General features: G+C 29.5%; 1 protein-coding gene across 1 annotated transcript in view; it reads left to right on the forward strand.

The window, feature by feature from the left end:
* The first annotated feature begins 4,093 nt into the window (after positions 1-4,093).
* LOC129964184 (nose resistant to fluoxetine protein 6-like) overlaps positions 4,094-26,881 on the forward strand; it is a 40,173-nt gene continuing 17,385 nt past the window's right edge. Inside the window, exons 1-6 of the mRNA XM_056078904.1 lie at positions 4,094-4,708; positions 8,720-8,937; positions 16,816-16,930; positions 17,777-17,867; positions 19,428-19,531; positions 25,995-26,165. Of these exons, the coding sequence (XP_055934879.1) occupies positions 4,405-4,708; positions 8,720-8,937; positions 16,816-16,930; positions 17,777-17,867; positions 19,428-19,531; positions 25,995-26,165 (1,003 nt within the window). The 5' untranslated portion in view covers positions 4,094-4,404. The remainder of the gene's footprint in view (positions 4,709-8,719; positions 8,938-16,815; positions 16,931-17,776; positions 17,868-19,427; positions 19,532-25,994; positions 26,166-26,881) is intronic.

Below are 26,881 nucleotides of genomic sequence, written 5' to 3' on the forward strand. Positions count from 1 at the left end.
ATTCCAAGAATCAAATTAGGTATCATTTCTCTGTGAGCCATTTATATTTATAATATTTATGATTAATAAAAATGGCGAAAGAGTTTTTTTAATGCCCATCGCTAATTGTTTTTATAGCTTTGGGCTTCTGCCTTCGAATTGGAATAATGAGCCTTTGAAGGAGTGGCTTGGAAGCAGGTTATAGTTGCCTCTAATGATATGAAAAGCGGAAATACCTTTGAAGATTTTCTGAAGACCTTGAATAAATGACAACTCAAGCCATTGCCTTACCAATTATCGACTTTTTAACAGTTTTCTTAATGTTATTTAATGATTTCCTGATAACTCCAAATTTAAAATCTTATTAAAAATCATATAAGAATCTTTAAAATCCCGAGTTCTTATTTTTTGACGATTACAATACAGTACACTCTCGAGTATCAGATTCGTGATCCGACTTCCGTACTATCCGGTCTGGCATTCTTTTATCATGATTAAATGAGGAAGGCAAGGTGTTGAATAGGCAACATTGACAAGGCATTGGAAACGTCAGTTTGCTACGATCCTCCTACATGTCGTGTGCTGTGGCATGAAAAGAGCAGCCTTCTGTTCGTTGCTCATTATTTCGTTAGTCTGTAACAGACTTCAATTGTTGCCATTGTTCTTAATTATAACTGCACAGTACTTACAGTATTTATAAATTGTTCTTTGGGTATGATTAATGTTTTTTAAGTGTACCACAGTGAAGATTTCAAAATGGATGATAACCGAATGAAGTTGTAGTGACTATGAAAGCGAAATTACTCGCTATACAGTTTCTAGAGCCTGGAGTAACTGTAAAAACCGGCAACTGCCTCTAAGATTCCCCGGGCCGCATTCATATTCTACTTGGAGTGAGAAAAATGGAGAGTACTCAAGTTTAGTTTAGTTATAGTAACGTCTCGTTGTAAAGCAACACCAGGGCTATTTTGGGACGGACCTCGTAAGTTTGAACCACGGTCAGATGACGAGGACGACACCTGAGCTGGTCCCTCCCCTTTCCACACCACACCACACCAGTGGGAGGACGTTTGGCATGACGGATTTAACGAGCAACAGACCTCCTTACATGACGGTTATTCGGGGGAATCGGGTCTCGAACCTGAAACCCTACGGCTCACAAGCCGAGACCTTACCACCAGGCCACCGCGGCCCGGCTTAGTATTCAATAATAAGTGAGAAAATACGTGTTATAACAGTGAGTATTGGTATAAAAACATTGGCTTCTGGTGTTGGTGGGTAAAGAAATGTGCTCATAAAATCCGGCCTATCGGCTTTTTTGTTATCCGGCCTACGCTTCCGCCACTTTAGGCCGGATACTCGGGAGTGTACTGCACTTTCTCTTAGTATACTTCGTATATCAGAAAGAAAAAAGCTAGCATAGAGAAGTCTTAGCGTTAAAGCGTTTTTTAGACTTTTCTGAAATCCTCTTTAAACAAAGAAAAGAAAAAAAAAAAAAAAAAAAAAAAAAAGCAGTAATGTAAAAAAAATAACAAATAAATGTAAGAAATTGATTTTTTTTAAAATTAGCATTAAATTTGCTGCATTTTACGCCTCTATGCCTCTGCATACACATTTAGTCAACAAGAAAAATTTCTGAAATGAAAATGAGATCGTAGTTTTTTTCCTCTCTAAAATAGTCTGGAGGGAATAAAAATTTAAGCAAATTTTATCCGCAGTCGCTCAAAATAGATGAAATGAAATCAAAATGTTTTCAAACTATGTTTGCATTAATTTATCTGTAATATTCCGTCATATCTGAATTACATAATTCTACATAAATTAAAATCATTAATTCATTCCGACCTTTTATTGCTGATAATGTAAAATCAACACGTACGGAATTTTGAAGTTCAAAATTAAAAACTAATAAGCTGTACTTGACAAAGAATAAAAGTCAAGAACGATTGAAAGATACCAAGAGCAAAACTAGTTTTCGGAAAGATAAATTTATTGATGAATTAGGTTTTTTTCTGCACGAACGCAAGCATCAATTTTATGAAGTAATTTTCATGACTATACAGATAATTCAAACAGATAATTTAAAATAAGATGAATAGGTGCTCATTTATCTGAAAATGCGCTTTTGAAAAATCTTGTATAGTAAACGCAAGTATCTCTATTGTTATCGACAACAGATGATTTTGCCCTTCTATAATTTTCAATGAAAATGAGGGATCACATAAGAATTATAAAAAAATTCAAGCAATGAAGTTTAAATGTCATAAATGTTTTAAATTTTGATGGATTGGCACGCCGTAAGGATGTTCACATTAATGATCTCTTTATACTCTGTTTTGGTCTACGTAGACGACTGTCAAGCCCTTTTCAGGTTCAATATATTATAAAGCATTCATGTTAAGAACCTTTAGCTGGGGGAATGTTGTATAACTTATTGTTTTTTATCTTCAGTTCTGTTAAAACAAGAACACTTATCTGGGGGGGGGCAATCGAATGTTCTTTCATAAAATATCCCCATGAAATATCTAGAGAATAAAGAAAATAGATAATATTATGTCACAAGTTCGAAAAAATAATATTTATACTAAATATGATTAACAGAAGAAATTTAGCAAATATTTGCAAGTAAGTATTTATATTTGCAAAATCTCAATGCTTCAAGAATGTTCAGAGATGAGAAATAGCAAGGACGAGCAGAGCATCATTCTTAGCACAACACAAAATCTCTGCTACTTTTTATTGGGACAGCTGAGTCAGTATAGCAATGGAGAACTAATAGACATAAGGAAAGTATGACACATTTATAAATATTTTTCAGATATTTTCTTAAAGTAAGTTGTGGCAGTGCTTATTGTCTTTAAAATCGACATGAAAAGCGAATTATATTAACACTGGCATTTATTAAAACGTAAATATAAACTGAAATAAACGCGTTTTAATGAACTGTATCCTCAGAAGGAACCTGAGTACAAACGTGTGCTCCATTTTGTAAAATTTGTAGACTTTAAAATATCTATTTAATGTTAATAATTATATCACCACTCGAGTAGTGTTATCTTTGATGTGGTAAAAGAAAAAGCAATCAAGCCATCGTGCTTGAAATTTGCGTATGGTGTACTGGTATGGAAAGTTGCATTGGTATGACGAAGCTATGTTCGCAATCTTAAAAAATACTTGTCTCTTTGTTAAAAGAATTTCGGGTAACATTTCCCTGTTCCACTTTTTTTTCTTCTGAGAAGCTGTTCTAAGTTTCTAATACTCTATTTTACCATAAATAATTAAGTATTTTTTAATGTTATCGGAAAAATCTATACCCCCCCCATAGACTTTACTTACAAATTTGAATACTCCCCCCCCCCATCACCACCGTCACCAGGAGATATAAACGGTCTGCACGAATGAAACTGAGAGGAATAAATCCTTCGGTAAAATAAAATTTTATCTCAAATGAGAGCATGAATTATAACAGCTATTTCAAAGTGATCCCGCGTTTTTCTTTACATTAGCAAACATGATTCTGTTCATATTTGCTGAAACCTGATTCACAGTCACTTGCCAAACCCCAATCTCGGAGAGAAAGAGATACTAATGTATGAGATCAATCTTTAAAAAAATACATGGATTAGTAACATCATCAAATAGAAATCATAGATGCCAAACCATTGATGCACCCGTACGTCAATAAGTGTTTTTTTTTTCAGCGTTTCTACTGAGACGAACAAATGTGGCTTCAGCCTTGAGCAAAAATCCAATGCAAACTCACATATGCGCCGTTCGTCCTAAAGAGGTTAATGATATAAACATGATTTATTTATCTTTTTGAGTAAAGTATAGCACATATTAAATAAGTACATACAATTAATGCAAAACATTTTGATTTTATTATTTAAACTTTTAAAACTACGCATTTTATTTTCTTATCACATGTCACATATGTATATTTAATCTTTTATTCCAATCTTATTATTCAATATACTTTAATGGATATATCCTTTAAATAAACTTTTTATCTACTTTTTAGTTTTATAAAAAGTTCTTTTATTATCTGTCCTTTAAACATTTTTTGATATGTTGTTTGTAAACAAAAACGGATTTGAATATGTGAAATCTCAGAAGAAACTGAACGAATTTCAATCGGAATCACGTTTCTTTTCAGTACTTTATGATGCCCGTCATTCCCAAACAGCTCGGCAACCTTGTTAATTTTCAGTTTTATTGGCTGCATTAAGGTCAAATGCTTGCACCGAGTTACTTTCCTCTATCAGACGGCATCCATCCAGCCAGGTAAGCAAGAAAAGAAAACGAAAGCAGGAACCTTTTCGAGCACCGCCGGGCAAACTAGCCCAATTGACCTTGGGAGTCAGAAACGAGGTGGATCCCAGTGTCTTGGATTCGGACTTCACTTTCGGAGAGTCCGGCACGACAATGAACTTCCCTCTGATCGGAGTTCTGCTGCTCATCACTCTTTGTTCGTGTTTAGTGCCATTTTCCCGCGCTTCTTCAGAATCGAACAGTACGGATTACGATGAGCAGGTGGAGGCGGTCATAGAGAAATGGCGGGGAAATTTTCGAAGATTCAGGAAGATGACGGGCACCGCCATCAAGATCGCGATGCCCTATTTTATGGATTCGGTGACAGCGGAAGAGTTTGTGATCTCACCGGCGTGCAAACATTCTTTGTTCAAATGGATAGCGGATTTGAGGGCCATGAAACCTCATGCTTTGAGAAGTAAGTATTGTTGTTTAGTGCATTCGTTCTGAAATTTCATTTGGAAAATTCTAATTAAAAAAAAAATACTTCCGGTTAGGGCATAAAAGTGTTTATTCTTAGAACTGCTAATAATAATTTTTATATTCATTTTGGATTTCTTCCATAATATTTAAAATGGTGATTCACAACAAATCACAAGCTGAAATTCACCCAAGCTACAATAAAAAGAGAAATTATTGGATACATTTCAACACTGAAAATGAGTTGCAGTTTATAAACGATCAGCAACAAAGATATTTGATGATTATGCAAAATAAAAAAGATAAGCAGAAATAAACTGAACTAAGACATAATGCATGAAATATAACTGAAGATAGGTAAAATAGTGATTATATCTTGTAATGATTATTTTTATGGAAACCTAAAACTTAACAATATATTAATAAAAAAAAATGTATCATGTTTGATTTTTTTTCATTTACAGCAGATGAAATGCTATAATATTCTTTAAACATCTTTCAAACTAATAAAAGTTAAAGAACATTAAATGCATACAATCACAACTTCGAAATTGAAGCTTTCATTAACCATTCAAAATTTCACTTACTATCAGGCCATCTTTGGAAAATAATATTGCCACAATTTTGAGTGTTACTCTATGAATTGAATTCATGAATGAATTCTAGTAAACAACCGTTTAAAAAATATATTATTGGAGAAAAAAGCAACTTTTATAAAATATAAAAAGGTTGATAAAAATATTTGAAGTCATTTGATGATTTAGATATTCAAATGACTTCGCAAAGTAAATTAGTAATTGGCAAGTAATAAGGAAAGTTGGAGATTTTAGCTGATCTAATCTGCTGCAATAAGCAAAAAAATCAGAAATAAAAATTTTACTCTTTCAAAAGACATAGGAAATAACAAAATTTTAAAAAATAAGTAACAGCAGAATACACCTTAAAAAAGTAAACAGAAATTAGACAGGAAATTGAAATTATCACATACAAGATTTTCTAGATAAATCGAAATTAAGTTGCAAAATAGCTATATATATATATTTACAAAACGTCTTTGTAGTGGGAAAAAAAAGCTTTAGTTCACCGATGGAATAATTTCAACATTTAGAAGTTTCATTCTACGACAGGAAATGGCAATTCAGCTCTAAATTTCAATTATATATTAAGCCTAATTAATATTGATCTAAATATATATGTATTTATTTACCGTCTTTAAAATTAAAACCTTTTTTAATTTTATTAGGGAAATTTTCAAAATTTAGATTAAATTAATAAATAAATAACAAGCAAAAAATATTACAAATCATTGAAAGAGTATTTTATCATCCAATGCGGATACGAAAGTATGTAAATTTTATATTTCAATGATGCAATAGTAGATATCAAAGACGATAGCTTTTCGAGTTTTTATCAAAAAAAAAAAAAAAAAAAAGAAGAAGAAGAAGACTGATATGCAGGTATTTTAGAGCTTGTGCACCAAAAATTGCCTGAAAAATTTTATATAATCTTATTTCTCTATATTGGTATATGGTTTCATGAAATATTTATCCCAACAGAAGAATTTTGAGGATAAGATTTACAGCAGTTTTTTTCTGTCAAATTCTATACTATTTGCATGCAGAGCATAGTAAAAATTTAAGGGAAGTGTTCGCCTTTCAACTTCATAATATGTTTACACAATATGACGACTTTTTGTGACAAATTTTATAGCATATTGAAAAAAATATTATTATGAAATACAGGCCTCTTCTCATAGACAAATTCAGTTCATAATATGATACAAATCTATAATTTTGGCATCAAGAATTTCGTTCATACAACTTGTTGCCTTTTTGTGTTACTGCCTTTACATATACATATATAAATAGACAGACTTACGTGCAATCATGTCAGAGGGATTTAACTAAAATTTGAAGTGCATTTATAAGTTTGTTGATAAAACTTTATGCTCTTTTTCATATGTAAAGTTCGTTACAGATTTGAATAAATGCTATTATACGCACACAAATGAGCTGACAGAGGATTTTTCTGTACTCCATTTCGTAAAAAAATATGATATAAATCTACAATTATGGCCACATTGCAAAATTCTTTGCATTTTTTTGAATTATTGTTCGCAAATTTAGAGACAAAATTCTTAAAATGACTGTTCTACACATAGGCAATTTAAAAAACAAAATAAAATGCTTTTTTTTGCCAATTTTTTTTAACAATTAATTTTTTTTGACGATTGTAGCACTTTTTCTTTATACATTTAAATACGAGAAAGTAAAAATCGTTTTAATTTAATATATTTCATTTTAATGAATAATGATTTTAAACTGAATATATTTTTATTTGTTATTATGCAATCCTTTAATTTTTATTCATTTAAAAAAGTTAAGTAAAATTTTTCCATCTAGCAATATAAGAAATCCGTTATCGAAGGTAACTTTCTGGGCCTAGAACATTTGATAACGAATTTATTACAGATTTTAGCCATAAGAATGTTTAATCCATCACATGGCATTTTAAACCTTCAGCACACGCACACATTTTTTGAATATTACACGTGCAGGGTCATTTTGACCCCAAATTGTCAGGCACTTACTCCTTATTTTATTGCTTATTTGTGCAAAAAAATTTGATCAAAGTATATGATTATCCGTTTACGTAAATATATTCTATTTAAAATACAAATACGATTTTTAATGAATAAAACAAAATTGGACTATTTCCCATCCCTTTTCTGTATTCATTTCTTTTTTTCGTATTCCATTCATATAAAGCTTGTTATTTTTAATGTAAGTAGTTTTTCTTGTATAAAAATATTAAAAGAATAAGAAAATACGTATTTTACATACAGTTTACATTCTTTCGAAAAAGAGGCTTGAAAACACAATTTTGAAAATTCATAACTTTTTTCTTTCATATTTATATTTATACTCAAAAAAACACTTTTATCGTTCATCATTCAGATTAAAGTGAATTTTTAACATAAATTTAAAAACAGTCTATTCATATCATAATAGAATGCATTTTATATAAGGATTTACTATTTTTTTTCTAATTCTAATTTCTAATCTAATTTATATAAGGATTTACTAAATTTTTTTCGATATTCGACGAATAATTTTCATAACAATAAGAATACTTGCAAAAAGATTTCTGAATCTTTGCTGCTCATGTACGCACGCTGTCATAGCTACAACGTTAAATGAATTTGAAATGTTAGCACACGGATAGATCAATTTGATCCCAACCGTCCGGTAAAAAAATGAGATAATTCTTCCATTGATTTCTGCTCTTGTATTCGTCTTCTAGTTTCTCCTTAAACATGAAAGAAATAATAAGTATAAACTTTTATAAATTCATGAAATTTCTAAACAAAAGTAAAAGGATGGGGTAAAAAAAACCCGTGCAAGGTTTGATAGGTTAATACTGCTTATAAATGCCAAATGAAGTAAATTATCCACATGTAAACTAAATTCATCTTTGTAACTGAAAAATGCACTCTTTTATTAAATGAGATAAAACATATATTCATTTAATGGATAAATGTACAAGAAAAAAAATCTAATTTTATATAAAGGAGATGAAGACTATAAGTTATTCTGTTATATTTTTAGTTATTTTTGTGCATATTGATTACATAAGAAGTATAGTATATTTTAGTAGGTTTTTTTTCTTTTAAAAGCAAATGTTATGTTTTATTTTAGCAGATATTTTTTAATGAATGGATTTTAATTTCATAAGCATCATTTTTATTAATTTTTTTTTACTTCGGCTGGTTTTATTTTAATTTATTTAACTTATATTTTACTACAAATTTAAAATTGTTCAAAATGGATTTTTTAATTATTTATTTAATATCAATAACAAATAAACAATCCGTAACTAATACACAACAAACAAATAATATGAACAAAGTGCAATATTTTATTTTAAATGAATAACCGATAAAAATAAATTAGGAAATAAAAATAATAATATTTATAAAAAATATTTAATTTTTTTAATTCTATTTCAGTGGCTGATGCATCTGCAAAAATGATCAATGGAATTTTGACTGGCACATTGTCAAACTTCGGCTCTTATGACCAGTGTGTGGAGACAGTTATTCCCAACAGCAAAGCTCGTGGCCAGTACTGTACAATAGAAGCTTGGCCCCCTTTGCCTCCCAAACCCAGATTTTATGCTTTAAATCAAAGATTAGAAGCATTTCGGCGTTTTGAAAATGACACTGGTGTAAGTGAACTTGTTTTTATTACTGTCCTAGGCAAATGTTTATTTTATTTCTTTATTAAAAGCTAATAGCCTTTGGAGATCATCAGATTCACCGGGAATATTGATTGAGTTTTATTGAAAGTAAATTTTAAATGCATATCATGATTCCCATGATTTTCTCAAAAAAGGAGGAATCTACCGTATAATGATGAATTCTGTGGAATCAGAATAATATTAAAAATTTAAATGCTTGAGTAATCTATTTCTAATTGCACGTTGTATTTTGCGATAATATAATTTCACTTTCTGATTTCTCATGTAATCTATTCAGAAAATTAGCAGAAGCTTTCTTTCTTTGCTTTTATCAACGGTTGAAAATAACCTGATAAAATATTTGATGAAATAATAAAAATGGTTAGAATTTCATTGCAACAAGAAGAATGCAGATAAGTGCTTAGAAAATCATGCAAAACAAAAAACTCTTATATAAAAATTTCGATAATTTAGAAGAAAATGAATAGTAATTAAATTTGTATCATAGAAAGGACAGTTTCCTGAATTTAGAAATGACATAAATATTTTTAGTACCTATAAAATGACTTATACTTAATGAATATCCTTCTAGTACTTATAAAATTTATCTGAGGCGAAAACTTTTTCGCACTGAAGTGCTGTTCTGTTACTTTTCACATTCTAAAGAATATCTGTGTCGAATTTAATAGCTAGCTTTTATTTTCTATCCTCCAGAGCATCGACACGCACGCACGCACGCGCGCGCACACACACACACACACACACACACACACACACACACACACCATGCGAGAACGCCATTTCCTTTTATAAGTATGCATTAGCAAAGAAATTTTAGGCGAAATAATCTTTGTTATGCCATATGGACGGATTAGGTCGTATTTACCGAGATTTTTTTAGGGGTAGAAGTGTTACACGAAAATCTATGTCCTAATCAGCTTAAATTTAGAGAATTGTCTAATTTTTCATTTTTAAACTATCGACTGAATGTGTTGTCACCAAAAAGTATTCAAATTAATGAATCAATTAACTTAATGCTAGCAATGAAAACAATATTATTTTATAAAGTCAATTCTAGGATACATTAAAAGAAAGCTTTCATATATTTGGTAGTAAAAGTTTTTAAGTAAAAATTACTTTTATTAGAATCAACAGGGAAATGAATTATCTCATTTCTTATTTTACTACATATAATATAATAAATATATTTAGAAAATTCTATTAAATTATTATATAATAAAATATATTTAGTAAATATATTAGAATATATTTAGAAAAATATTTAGAAATATGAATAATTTAGAATATATATTTAGAAAATGTACAATTGTTAAACATGAATATTAATTTGTATTTTTAAAATTAATTAATTTTAGGCCTTAAAGATCGTTTTAGAAATAGTGAAACTTAGTCAAATTTTTTGAACTTTAAATGCCGTATATTTTACTTGCAATAATCTTCTGTAAAGTTATAGTCTTATTACACAAAAAAATACATTATTTTATCTCATCTGATTATATAACGTTATGAATGAGCTTATAAAAGTAACAATAAATCAGAATATAATCCATTTGTTTTGTCATATGCATAGAATTTGAAGAAAAATATTAGAAACGCTAGAAAAGTTTATCATTCGCAAGAAATAACCCTTTTTTTCTATACTTTTTTTATTTCCTGGTGTTGATTTTCTGTTCTCTGTTTTGTCACATGCTTTCTTAGCTATTATATGTATGTGTGAGTTCGATACATTTCTTCATAGATATTTCGGATCAGAACTGAAAACGGAACAAATGCAAAATGTATACAAAATATTAACTTACGTGGCACACCAATCGCTCTTATTATTTATTGGCTAATAGCAACAGTCAAATATAAATAAGTCATCGTTCGAATTTCAGACTGATTCATTGAGCGTTTGGAGAGATGCATTTGATCTGATGCTTCGCTCAGTTAATAAAAAGAGTTGCAAAATATTATTAGAAACGCTTAATCGAAAACTCCCTGTATCCCCCAAAATTAATCCATTCTGAGGCAAGAAGATGCAAAAGAAAGAAGCAATTGGAAAGTGGTTTCAGACGAAAATTTTAATAGACTCGAAAATAGGCTGAATTATCGTCGGATATACTGTTGCTATGATTTGCCTATAGAAATTGATGTTCATATCTTCCCAAATTATTATCCCACAAAAAATGATTATATATTAATTTAAAATTCAAAAAAATATTTTTTAACCATCTCAATTTTATTTCTGTTTTTTATGTGTGTAATTTTAATTCGATACACAATCTGTCTCCGTGTTTTTAATGTTAAGCTTAAATTCAAACTCATCTGTCAAAATTTTCAATCATTGCTTTTGAAAATAATTAATTTCGAAGTAGAATTTTCATTTCCGCTTTTATTTTGTATATGTATGTTATGGTATTTCTTAATTTAATTTATATCCTAATTAATTTCCTTTTCTCCAAAATTAGTCCACGTTTTCATTCTAAAGTTTTTCTTATTTCCTGATCCAATTCCCACTTTTTAAAATTTAATTGTTGCTAACACGCGCTTAACAAAACTGCTGACTCCGTCGTCCCCATGCTGGTAAACGGAAGGATTAAAAATCCTTAACACCTGCAAATTACTAAGTTTCCCTTACCTGAGCCGACACATTGAAAAGAAATCCCTATCAGAATCCCATACTAAAATCCTTGAAGGGAATAATTTCTGTCACTTTGCTATTGTATCGAGGTGTAAATAGAGGCCAATTTGTCCTCCTTACTCTCTTGTACAAATTATGGCTCTCATAGTGAAATAAATCAAAGTTAAAAATTTCAAAAGTTTCTTCTTTAAGGCTACGCATTTGTAAAATTATATTTACACGTATACTTTTTAATTTGCATGCTTTGCATTCCGCAATAATATTTTAGCAGCATGTAATATCAATAATCCGAGAATAAACTGGTCTCCAATGGCGGATAGCAAAGTTAATAGATCATATTTTCCACAATTCTTATTACGCAAAAAGAAAAAGTCAGTAAATAAAGGTTTAAAAAAAACTCTGAAAATAAAGGGGGGGGGGGATCGGTTAGTTCCTCTCTCTCTCTCTCTCTAATCCAGATGTTTAATACTATATCACCAACAATTGTATTCCCGAAGGTGTACCGCAGTACAAGTAATTAATGTTGTCACGTCATCAGACCCAACCTTCAACCACACCTGTTTACTTCTACTTTAAAACTGCAGAAACCTACGAAAAGACCTTGATCAGCCTGTTTGACCTTCCACATCCGATTAGTCAGTTAGCTACGGAAATATTTTCTCCATTTGGAATAAAAAATAAATATATATATATATTGGGTCGTTTATAGGAGATCACGTCACTCTTCGAAGCATTTACTATTTTGTAGCGTGTACCGAATACAAATTCCATGATTAGAAATTTCTTACGAAATCTTCCATTCTAAGCTGAAAAACAAAAGTAAATATTTATCTAAAATTGAGATATTTGTAAGCATTTGATATTTCTTTTTATCAGCTATTAGAAATGTTATATATGTTGCAATTTGGAACTATTCATTTCTATAATTTCTGTAAATATCGATCTAAATATCAGTTTATAGGTATATGTAAATACTTTTAATAAACCATTTACTTATTTGATTGATCAGTTGGGTCGAAATTATAAAAAAGAGATGCAGTTCACAATAGTTCTATTCAACAACATTTTTAGATGTAGTTCTTAAGATAATGTTATTAAAATGCCAAAAACATAATAATTCTGTAAGGTGTTCAAGGTGTGTAAAAAAATTGGTCATATTTGAATGTAGGATCAATTATTTTACCTTATTTTTTATGAAATACAAATACAAATAATAATAATAATAATGAAGCAAATTACACAATATTCACACAATGTTAACATGTCACCTGTATTCTGTGTGTTCTACTACTAGTAGCAAGGATATCATCTTGAAGATAGCTCATTTCACTCCTAATTTCCAGATTTATCTAATTACCAGGACAGCAGCTCAATCCTTTAGTTTTAAGATATCTAGATCTCCAACCTAAGATCTCCAGATATTTTTACTTTCCTGGTTTTTTTCTTACTAGAATATGGGCAGCGATTCAAAATCCGTAATCCGTTCGAAAATAGTAATTTTTTTAATGTTCTTCACAACACTGGCTGATTTCTGACTGCGGCTAACCAATAGATATCTAGAAGGCTGGGAGGAAGCTGCATATAGTTCGATTAAAAAAAACTTATTTTTCTAGTTCTCAAGTAAATAAATTTGTAAAAAATATAAATTTTACCATTTATAAAATAACAGAAAACATTAATCATGATCAAAATTCCTTTATGTTTCATTACATTTACTTAGCTTTAAGTATAATTAAAAAGATGGAGAACCTACTTCAATAATATTGTATACAAGCGTGGATGGCGGCAGTCGGGGCTCAAAACATATAAATAAAAACAAATATATATTCATAAAATTAATAAAATAAAATAAAATAAGATTAACCTAAAATAAAACATTATCATGTTAAAAATGCTTTGGATTGCGAAACTCCTTTAGCCAATTTATAAAAAGTGAAGTCTCATAACGTGTACTGCTTAGGGTCACAACATATTTACATATTATAAACATACTACATACTATAAACTACATATAACTAAATTAAACTGCATTTTCGAGAATACGTTAAATTTTATAAGAAAAAGTTCCAGTTGCTATGTTTCTCTGTTTCTGTAGCCTAAGGACCAAGAGGAAACTGAAATAAAAGGTATCAATGATGATGAATTTTGTCGATATCAATATTTTGATAAAAGTATTGGATGAATCAGTTAAATGTAATTTTTGAATATGATATTATCGGTTATGCCGTTATCCATTCTGTTGGTAGTAGACACATAGAACTTAGACAGTAAAATGTAGAACTTTGGTAGTAGACACATAATGATATGGCTGAAGCTCTGATATTTTGTATGCGCTCAATTTGTTCCACCGTCCTTCACGAATTTCATTACAAATTATTAAGGTTTTATAAATGGAAGTATTCTTTTTGATCATATTAGGTATATCTTCTCAAATAGTAAACAAATAATTAATAACATAGTAATAGTAATACTAATACAATGCACTTTTCAAAAGAGTATATTCCTCTCACACACCAAATGTTCTGCGATGTAAGGCTGTATTGTAAAAGTCGAGGTCCTTATAATATCATCTTGTTAAATAGAAATTGTGTCATTATAGTTATACCTTCTAAATGTAATTAAAAATATATTAAAAGAATTGGGTATTTCGTTAAATGCATCTGAATAAGCATATAAATACGTAATAATTTGCAAAATAATAAGAAAGGTATGTTTAATGAATATGATTGTCAATCTTTTAAAGGGATTATTTATTTTTTAGGATTTTCTTACAAAATATATAGTTTCTGATGTAATATTTATTGCTTATTAATAATTACTATAATAAAAGATGTTTTTCTTTTTTTTTGAACTTATTTATTATCTATAAAATGAATATTTTCATCAAGAAAATTTTCTAATGAAAATATTAAGAAATTCTTATTATTCTAAATAAAAAAAATTGTTATTATTCTAAATAATAAAAAAAAACATAAAAACCATTCTTAAATAAACATTAAGACAGAGAAGATTAAAATATTCTAAAGATAATATTCACTGATTATGTATAACAGTAAAATTAACGAGAACGGTGTTATCTACAACGCTGTCGAAGTTGTTCGCAGCACGTTTTTCAACACGTGCTCCAATGTTGCCCTTCTGGTGGAATATAAATGATATTCACTGCGGAGTCAATGGTCGCTTGCAACTAGTTTTCAATGTTGTCAGCGTTGGCTTAGAAATTGAGGAATGAAACGCATTTAAAATGAAATGAATGGATGAATGTATCTGCAAAAATATCATTGGTTGCTCACAACCTGTTTTATAAATATCTCTATACTTCGTCAAAGTTTATTTTAATCGAATGATGTCTTCCAATTGAAATCTGATTGACATTCGCTTGAAGGACTAGGAGTCATTCTTCTTTGCGAAAATGAAACGCAGGTGTTAATTTTAAAAACTCCAGGAAATGTAAATGTCTGCGCATCACTGTACTTTCCGGATATGAAGAGGAAATTAATTTTTATTTTTGGCAAGAGGCGAGGATTATTTTTTTTAAATACTGCAAACGTACATTTTAAGAAAGAAACGTTTTAAACTTTTCTACATTTATTCACAATACTTTTCTAATTTGATGTAGTAATTTCTACTAACCCCTATATTAAGGTCTAACCTCTATATTTCAGTTTTGGAAAAGTATTATTATTTTATTGAGTAAATTGACTCAATCTAAATAATTTAAACCTAAATAACATTTAATAAAACTATTTAATTAACATAAAATAAATAACATACCATAAATATTGTTTGCCAACGGATTCTAAAACCCTCCGCGCATTTGTGCATGCCTTAGGATGTGTTTAATTCATCCAAATAGGGGTGAGAGGAAAGATTAAAGGAGTTGTTTACATTTAACAATAAAGCAAACTCGGATTACTCGCAGACTAAATTGAAATAGAATAGTAAAATGATACGGTGCTCACATACACGTGAAAGAAATTGAACGAAAAAGTATCTAATAGAGCAAGAAGCAAGGTCAAAGAATGACGAGGAATTCCGGAAATGTGTCTCACCCCTTTGCGATATGGAATCGTCGAAAAGTGTTCGTCTTAGGAAACAGAAACGAACAGTAATTGAATATCAATTATCTAACAAATAAAAAAAATAAATTTAAATAAAAATAAAGGAAATAAAAGGAAAATTAATTTATTTTTTGAAAGACTCGAATTAATTTATAAAATCATCACAACTGTAAATGTTAACGAAGAAACTCTAAACACTACTCTGCATTTATTCATGTTTTTTTTTTTTTTTTTTATCCTTTGATGGAGAAATTTTACTTATATTAAAATGACACAGTTAGTTATTTAAATAAACTTATATTATCTTAATAGCATAACATAAATTTAAATAACATAATGTCTTTGTTATTTAAGTACATACAATTGACTTTCGCCTTTTTATTTTTGAAATTAAAAAAAATATTAGAAATATAATAAAATATAGTATAATAAAAACAATTATATGATACATGGATTAGTAATGTAGACTTAAGTGATTAAATTCATCATTTTTCTTTTATTGAGGCAAAATTATTATTTTTACTTATTAAATATGAGATGTTAATTTTTTATTTTTATATATGTATAAAACTGCAATGAAATTCATTATTAACAATTTTATTATTTATATTATATTTGAATTTAGTATCGAATTAATTAAAATTTGTCACTTTTTAAAATCTTTATAAAATAACAGTGTGCAAATTAATATGATGTCTTAGTAAATAAATTATTTATAATAAGTTATTTTATTAAATTTTACAATAAAAAATATCATGTAAATTTTGAAATTTCTATGAGGTTCTAATCATAACAATTATTTAAAATAACGCGCGCATAGAACTGAAAAAAAAAACAAAACAAAAAAAAAACGTATTTTTAAAAATGTCTTTTTTGGTTTGAATGAATGAAATTGATTTGTTTAGAATCTAATTGTAAAGTTATTTTACTTTTTAATAACATGCAATATAAATAGAAAATCGCAGTGTTTTTTTTTAAATTCATAGTTTTAGTTGAGTAGCTTATTTTCTGTGTTGTTTTATTTTATTTTGCTTTTTTGCAGTTTTCAATGGGCATTGCTTTAATCGACAGTTAAATAATCGACATAATGTAATCTAAAGTCCTTAATTGTTATTTTTGTACTGTTCATTATCAAACAATAATTTATTTAATTTTTTTTAGATGATGGGAGAATTTACGAAATATTTGCACTTGTTTTACATGTTTCCCTTCAGGGTTGGTATTTGTGTGCCTTCAACATGCTCAAGAAATGACATCTATAACGTTTCCATGATGGGTAGGAATATTTATTCAGTATTTTCATTTTTATCTCATATAACCGCAAGTAACAAATGCAAGGATATTTTTTTGACTTATAGATGTAGTTTTCAAATCGAAATAAGAAAGTATTTTCAAGCAAAGTATAAATATCATTATTTACATTTGGTCAATTAAAAAGTCTTATTTTCATGGGTTAATTCATTATTGAGGAATAAGATTATACGTCACATCATCGGACAGTGCTCATAATTAGAATAATTTAAAAGCTTAACTAACATTATATTAAAAATAGATTGCTAAATAATTTTTTTTTAATTCCCCATCCCGCCATATTGAAATTGGTCAGACATCTACATGAACGGCTTTCTAAGTTCTCTGGAGCATTTGAAACAACAAAACATACCACCTTTTCTTTTGTTAGACAGATGAGACGTGATAGTTAGACCAAACAGAATTACCCAATTATGGGCACTATTAGTTCCCAAATTCTTGGATAACCAATTATGATTTATCGTAAAATTTTTTCGATGTTAATTAATGTTAATTCATATGCGATAACAGAATTAATTTTTTTAAAATTTCTCATAACATTTATGCATATACAGAATTCATAAAAATATCAGATTTAAACAAAAACCAGAAAAGTAGATGTAAGTAACGAAAAGAATATCGATATCCCATAGCCCAAATTATTTTGAAAATACAATATAAAAAAATTACATCTGGTTATTAATTATTTTATTTACTCTTTACCGTTATTTTTTATTCTTTGTGCAAATATAGAAATTAGCAGTTTTTTTAAAAAAATATAGTAAATATAAAATTTTCTTCTATCTAATATCACATTTGCTCTTCTTTCCAGTGACAAAAAAGTTTTTTCCCGCGAATGTTACTGTTCCACGTTGTGAAGTAAAAGAAGTGACTGTGATTGAAAATTACCAAATACCTTTTTTGTAAGTTTTTTTTAGTTTGTTTTGTTTACTTCGTAGTAAAAAATATGTAACAGTTTACTTCGCACTACTTAGAAATTAAAAGAAAAATGTACAGCAGAATTTAATTTCTTGTTTATATTTTATAGGTGCTCATAACCTTTCCTTTTTTCACAGTTTTTGAATATAGAATAATTTTTCACTCCGTATCTTATGAATTTCAAGAGCAAAAAATAAGTTACTGCAGAAATTTGCAGGCGGAAATGTAAGATGTGCGCTCTAGAATTGGCAGTAAAAGAAATCAGCCATGCGAACCACCATTATTCCCCTCAAAGTTGCAGCCAACATAGGATGCTGTACAGAATAACTGACAATACAGCATATTTAATGGTATATAGATAATGGATGGAAATGGGTGAGCAGCGCTATGTGTTAATCATTAAAGGACCAAATGGCAAATCTTATTCTTTCACGATTAGAAGGATCGAGTTATGGTTACGAGTAACTAAAATTGTAAGCAAATGTTATCCTATTGAAGTTGCCAGCAACCAAGTATTTCAGTCGTCATTCAATTTCTGATCTATTCACATTCTTTTATGATTAATAAGATAAAATTGTTCAGGAAATCTAGAAATAGAACAGCAAGCAGGTGCTTAATGCATTGGTCATGCTATGGAAATTAAAGAACAGCGACGTTTAAAGATCTGACGGAAAAATCGAATTATTTTTCGATGAGTAAAATAATGTTGTCCAGGAAAACTAGAAGTAAAAAAGCAGGCAGATTCTTGACGCACTAGACAACTAATGGAATTAAAAATGCAGTTGATAGTTTTAATTTTAAAAAATCAAATAGTGCATCTCCATGATCTACTTGCTGCTTTCACCAAAAATTGTGAAATTCTGGATATTTGACATTAAACATATACAGTGATTGTTTAATCGTATGTGTCTTGCATCCATCCTAATCAGCAGAAACCAAATGACTTTAAAAAAATGTATGAAATCTAAGAATTGAGAAAGAATCTAAAAGTTGAAAATAATGACATGAGTACAGCACTGATGACACTAGAAAATCTTAAAACATTGAAGGACATGAAGTTAAAAACTTCGAATTTTTTTACCAACATTTGAAAGTTTTAAAGTGTTTGAATTTCTTTTGTTGTGGAACGTAAATTTGGGGGAATAGTGAGAATTTTGAGATTTTCTTAAAGTGGTTGTCTGCTCCTCGTTTAACAGGATGATAGGTATACAGGAAGTCAAGGAGGAAGATCAAAGATTGGCCACTTTGTGGCTGGGAGCCAACTACCTAGAAGAAGATTCAGTTCGACGAATTTGACGGTGTTATGGGCAGGTTATGATAAAAATAGCAGTGATTTCAAGAAAAAACACGTTTGATAATTTGCTTGTAAATTTTGTACAAGACCTCATAAGAAAATCATTATCAAAAAATGTCGACTTATGTTTAATATTATAAGCATTATTTAGCTTTAACCATTTGTCCTTTCTCTAAAAATTTCTAGAGCAACCGCAGTTCTTCGAAGTGCAATCTTTTTATGCTTTTTGTGTATTATATTTTATTTCCAGCTGTGTAATTGCAATTTTGACAACTCTAGTGATTTGTGGAACTACGACGGATATTCTTCTTAACTATACGAATAAGGATCCCAAGCCTGAACCAGAGACCAGAGGTAAGTTGTTCTCAGATACCTCCTATATCTTTTACGGGATTTTACTAAACTTAGAAAATTCTTTTGAAAAAAAATCTATAAAACGGCTTTAGTTTCTATATTTTTTATGTCCATATTAATGAGTTAATTGATGTTGCAAAAAGTTTATATTAGCAACTTGGCAACAGCAAGTACAAGTTTAATACTAGCAACTTAGCAACAACAAGTACAAGTTTAATACTAGCAACTTGGCAGAGGCGCGATGTGAACTGGAGCCAGTATGATATATAATTATATCACCGTTTCCCTGCGGATTACCTGCTGTGTAAAAAATATTTTGAGACCCACTAACTAAACAAACAAATAAAAAATACAAACACATATAATAAATATCTATACATGTATAATATATATAATATTAAAATAATATTATACATAAATATAATATAAGTCATTAATTGTTAAAACTTATTATAAAAGGATTAAAAATATATTATTTATTAAGAAAAACACTTTATTGTTAATATTTAGTTGTCACAATGTAAATAAACCAAAAAGAACATTCCATCAAGCTTCAAAATGAACAAAAAATTGATGGGCATCTCCGCATTGCACGATTGCATTTACTCTAGAAATTTTCCATATATCGATAAAAGCTAGACGGTTTCAACCTCAAAAAACTTTTTGCATTCAGTTTTTGCTTCTGAGTTTTTGTTTCTAAAGCATAAGTTTATTTCATATTTCAAAAGACTAAGATTGAGAGAGCACATTCTTATACATATGTGGTTGAAATTCCATCAAATGTCTCAATACAAGTTCTGCAATATTTGGATATTGTTGCTGAATATTTATTTGGGAGAGGCAATGATGTTGTTTAAGAAAATCGTTTTAGAGTCTGATCACATGATAGTTCAATTAACGAATCCTCTTTATTTGATGGTATTTTCATTTTCTTTATATAATCATTAAAAAGATTTTTGATCTACTGGCTTTCGTCTTCAATTTTCAAAAAACAGCCCTTGAAACAAATATAAGAAAGCCGTTCCACGTCTCAAATGCCATATCTTAAGCCAACAAGTGAGCCATGATCTGTAGATTTGGAATCACTGCTTCCTAGAATTGATCCTATTAATTTCAGCCCTATTTTAATTCCCAATACATAGGCTCATTTATACAAATCCAGGTACATGTTCTGTGATCTCTAGAAAAATGTTGAGTGTTAATTGACGGTTTGAATCTATTGGGAAACAATCTATTATAACAGCTTGTTGCATGATATAAAGGAACGTCTAAGTACAAGTAAAATTATATAATGCTGATTGGTTCACTGCAAAAACAAAATGCATAAATGATATAATTCCAAACATTAAATAGCCAATTTGTGATGTTTGCTATCATATATTTTGAAAGACCATTAGAATAATAGACCACCAGAACCCGTACAAAATGACATTTGTTGCTCGAAGTATATTACGGCTTTCACATTGCTGAGTTATAATACATTATGAAAAATACTGCAGATTTTGAGGCATTTCTTGTAGTCTAACGACTTAAAACTTCAGTCACAAAAACAGTTAGTCCCCATACTACGCATAGTTCAATATTCTTTTTGAGTAATTTTGTAAACTCCATTAGCTATGGAGATTCAGTCATGATCATTGCAAACAATAATGATAATGATCATTGTACACAATAATGATAATGATCATTGTACACAATGTTGATGAACTATAAATGTTTGAAGTAAGCACAATTGTGCCAATAATTATTACATTATTGCTAAAACCATACGGTGAATCTGCGATAAATGTAGTCCAATAAGTTTGAAATGAAAGATAATACAAAAGAATATATAATAATAAAAGATTTGAATGGAAAACAACGCTTTATTACATGAATGTATCCGAAAACATAGCCTAGATGTACAGAAAGAACATCACTCTTAGAAATTTACAATACAGACAGCAGATCGATTATTAAATAACGACAACAGAACAATCAACAGCGATCAACGTCTAACAGCTTACAATTTACTAAAAACAAAACTCTACTGAGACTGGCTCATTCGAACACCTCTAGTATATATAGCTTTTCGAAGCAGGTCATATTCTCCAAAAGAGTTTCCAGATCCTCAATTCCTATGAGAGCTTGGGCATAATTTCTGCACCTTCCAGGATCTCCATTATTTTAGTCAAATTGGCACCAAATCGCCAAGTTTGTCCCGAAGGTTGGGTCATTGGCTTCGCAATAATTAAGAATCTCTGTTCATCTCTCTTTCCATAATAAGACTAATATGACAAGAAAAGAGCGTTACAGATTTGTAAAAATATGGTTGTCCTAGTCAAATTTCCTACCTTTCTAGTAATGTTTTCAAATAATGCTTCTTAAAGAAATCTATTTATGGAATGTATAGGTTTTGTGATCAAACATTAAATGGGAGATATACAAAAGATTAGGAAAAAATTATTGTAGTAAAGCTCTTGACATGTCCCACATGAACATGAATTGATTGCATTTTAATGTTTAATTAAAGATTTAAGATAAATAAACGAGTTCTTTTTATATTTTTCTCAAGTTCTTTCTATGTGAGGAATAATTTGAGTTTAATTTAAAGATATAATGAATGGAACCGAGATTTCATTTTTAAACAGCATCCTATGGCTCTGACAAATCTGGTTTAAACTTCGTTTCACAATTTTAGTTTCTATTTTGATGTATCATGTTCATTTTCGTACAAATAAGTTAAAGAATAGATTTCATTTACTGCGGAGCTGTGATGAGATGATGATTTTGGGATTGGAGAACTTCAGGTTCTAAACGCGATACCATCAAAGATCTTTCATGTCATTGAGCCTATTTTAATTTGAATACTTTGTGTTAAATGCATTCTCGTTGCTGTGACATAGTTGCTTAGATTGGGAGATGCTGTCTGAGACATCAACCTCGTCATCTGACCGTGGTTTAGAATTACTTAGCCCATTCTTAAATAATCCTATTATTACTTTTAAAAGAGACGTAAATATATTTTTTTAACTAAATTAAACAGCGCAAAATAGAGATTTATAACAGATTAATACAGATAAAAATACCTAAATTGAATTTCATATATTTTTAAATAAAAACAAGAGTGACCAACAACAGCTTAGAAATGCAAAAAACAGATAAAAATATCAATTTAGTTTGAAGTAGAATACTAAGCAGGTAGCATCCAAATAAAAAAAGAACACTTAACTGTAGAAAACTGTGAAATGGCACACATTTTTAAAATTATTAATTCTATTACGTGCTTGCATTACCGAGAAATCTTATAATTCATTATCTATCTTCAACAGATAGCTAGCTAAGTTGACGCTGCTATCTTACTCATTATTAATTCAGATTCTATAGTTTCTTTTTGCAGACTTAATTAATAAGAAAAAGCGACGCATAATAAAGAAATGAATATTTTGAAGTCACGACGCGATCTGCATATATATATATATATATATATATATATATATATATATATATATATATATATATATATATATATATTTTGTATTTTTAAGGTAAGAAATCAGAATTTAATCATCTTTACGAATTCAAGGCTTCTATATACGGAATGCAGTAAGTGTACAAGCGAAGTTATATTTCCATTTTGGAAGCTGTGCAACATGCAAAAAAAAAAAAAAAAAAAAAAAAAAAAAAGCAAATGATATGGAAACCAGTTTAAAATTAAATTTAAAAAATTCTGTTTTAATTGCACTTTACGCTAAATAGTGAAAGGCAATCTATGCAGGCCAACAGCGTGTGCGAAGTTCATTTAACTTAAAAAAATATTATATAACTTTATATAATAACGAAACCGATTATCCTTATTTGAATTGTTAATGACAGCGTGACCAGAATTTTAAGATACAGATTATATCAGAAAGAGGAAGGACAAGACCTAACCACAGAACAAGTTATGCCAAGGTCATTAAATCCAATTATTTAAATAGTGGGTGTTGACAGCTGTTAGTCCCTTGGTCAGATTTGTCAGAGTCTCTGTTAGCTTTGGGCGTATAATTAATGCAATCCCAAATATAGCGCATACTTTCAAACTATAAATTGTAGATATTCACAAAAATATTTTGACATTATGTACAATGGCGAATCATTTCGCTGCAGGTTGTGGAAATAAGCTCTTCACGGTAAGGCACGTTACAGAATTCAAGAACCAATTTTTAAAAAATAAAGATTAAAATATATAAATAGAACCTAGTACAGGAATGGTCTATCCCAAACTTATTCATGTGCTTCTTTATGAAGATGTTATGTCTACTTTCCCGCATAAAAATTAGGGACTTCTTGCAAGATTGTGAACATCACAAATGCTCAGATTTTTATTTCCAGTCCTGCATATAAGAGTTTTGTGCTTCATACTATAATAAAAATTTTCAATCTGTTTCAAACTTTGATTGATATATATATTTGATACATACTATGATATATATTGATTGATTGATATGATTGATATATATTGATATATACTATGATATGTATTTACACTTTGTATTTTAAAATTATGTATTAAATTCTACTGTTTACATTATTATATAATGTTTGCGTTAGCTTAAATTAACAAAATTAAATTTTTCCTGAATGGATTTTTATGATACAAAATTTGATGAATGTGTACAAATTTGTTGTACAAGATCACTTGCCCAAATTTCCTTCATCCACATCAAAGCATTTTTAAATCATCGTGTTCATAGATTGGCAAAGCGACAAGAAAAATGTGTTTTTAGGACTCAGGTATTCCAAATCGTGACGATTCGTCAAACTCTGGTGTTTGTTTTGATGATCACAATATTTTCTTTTTGCATGCTTCATATTAAAGACATAAAATAATAATAATCATAATACTCTTTCTGAATTATCTGTAACATAAAGATGGATTGGAATATAATTTTCAATTGCATTTAATTCTTTCAAGTCTTTTTTCAATCTACACAAACTTAGAAGCGTCAGTTTGTTTGTTAATAAAAAAAATTGTGGTGTATTGATATGCGCGATTATAGAACCTGTGACCTTGTGGTTCACAGCCCAGTAACATGACCACAATACAAAAGCAATTGTTCGTGTAGCGTAGTTGTTAACTGGCTTATAAGCTATTCACTACAGACTCGCCCTCCAGTGAGTCGGAGGTGAGACGAACGATATGGCTGTTGAGTGTTGATGCATTTAGCTATTGATTCTAATGCGCCTGTACCCATTTGAGTGGCTCCAAGCATTATGGCGAGCGTGTGAGTGCTTTCTGATGCTTTTGCTGCGTCAAGGGAATCTGACGACTTTGGTTGCGAGTAGATGACGCCACAACAGCTGTACGAAGGTTGAAGGTTCATCGTCCGAGGTCACCAATGTGGTGGATTGATATGCGCGAGGATAGAACTTGGGACCTTGTGGTTCGCAGCCCAGTAACATGACCACAATACAAAAGCAATAGCTCGTGTAGCGTAGTTGTTAACTTGCTAATAAGCTATTCACTACAAATTATATATGAGATAGTGAATGATAAAACGAGTTTTAGATCAAATTCTATACATTACATTCATTACAATACATTAGTAACAATAAATTGACGTCTGATTTCCATTTACATACTATACCTAAATGAACAAATATGATAGAAATTACTAACTTCTTAAATGATCGCGGCAGCTTAGTGGAAGAATTATTGCTTCTTTACTAAAGAGTCAAAAAACTGCGATGTTTGAAATTCGACCACTAAAGATTTTCTATACCTATAGTTTAACCGTGGTGGCTTGTTGGAAGATTCTCGACTTTTTAATCCAAGGGTCATATATTTGACATTCCACCTTAAAGATCTACTAAATACACAGTTTGGTCAAGGGCTACACAGAATATGCTATTTGGTCGCGGACTACACAGAATACATTATTTGGTTGGTGACTCCTTAGCATATTCTAGATTTCTTGAACGGAGGGTTGTGACTTTGAGACCCGACCACCATTATCCACTGTAGAACCATTTTTTAGATCTTTAAATTTTCTGGGACAAGCGCTTTCTTTTCGCTCTGGTGTGGAGGTTCGAATAAGTGATCTCATGACAGAACAAAATTAAAAATGTGCTCTGATACAGTATTTCCTTTTTAAAATGATTTGTCAATCTAAAAGCGCAAAACTAAGTTGTCAAAAATCCTCCATAGATTCCTAAATGAATAGAAAATAACTAAGGATTTACGGTTAATGAAGTTTATAGTGCATTGAATATTGTCAACATTTATAATACAAAATCGAAAATTCTAAGTTAAATATTCTTTTTCGTATTTTTTCTTATGAATTATAAATTCTTCTTCGATTAGTTGCAATATTTTATTGAAATAATATATTCACATTTCCTTGGCATCTGTATTCACGATTATTCTGTGAATATATATTTGTCAAACGCCGAATTAGAATCACGCTCACGATTGTAAGAATTTGCTTGTTTCCTTTATTAGCATACAGTATACAATGCTTTCTGTGCTTTTCCGTGATATCCAATTGGAAGGTGTTAATGGATTTGAAATCAGGATCGGATACACTGGGTGTGTTGCATGGCGTACGCTTTTTCTCTATGTGTTGGATAATATTTGGACACACGTACTATCATTTGAATTTCAATGTTCTCAGTAAGTATAATAGTTTGTCATTAATTTTATTGAAAAATTCATTAATATTATCAATTATTTAAGAAAATTAAAACTATTCTAAAACATTGTAAAAATTTATTATTTTTAGAATTTTTTTGTATCAGCAAAATTTTGGTCCCTATGGTGAAGCTAATTTATTTCTTTTCGACGTATTTTAGAAATTTAAATAAAAATAATAGTTTGATAAAAAAAAGTGATTGCTATATTAATGTGTGTAATGATTTAATTGTATTGTAAGTAATGCTAGTTGGACTGTATCCAAAAGCAGGAAGTACAGTGTCAGATATTATTATAATCGTGAGTTTATTGTTAAAAGAAAAACTACATCTTGCATTTCTTGAAAATATTACTTTATATTTGCGCGAGTTCGCACACATTTCACTTTATTGTTTCGAAACAGCCTAGGGATTTTTTTCAAATTTTCGATAATGTTTCCATAATAACAGTTCACAACAGTTGCGTGATAATAATAATAATTAAAAAAAGAATGATTGAATCTAGTTAACCTTGTATTTGTTATGGATGCCGTCATTTTCTCCAAATCGGTATGCTAATAACTCTGAATTTAATCATCAGTGTAGAGGAATTATAACTCTTCAGAGAGTTATAATTTGATAATCATGGTTTTTTTTCTTTTTAAGAACAAATTTTATTCATATTTCGTTGCATAATTTATTTTTTAATCGCTTATAATT

This window comes from Argiope bruennichi, chromosome 3, assembly GCF_947563725.1.
Source record: "Argiope bruennichi chromosome 3, qqArgBrue1.1, whole genome shotgun sequence".
Taxonomy (NCBI): domain Eukaryota; kingdom Metazoa; phylum Arthropoda; class Arachnida; order Araneae; family Araneidae; genus Argiope; species Argiope bruennichi.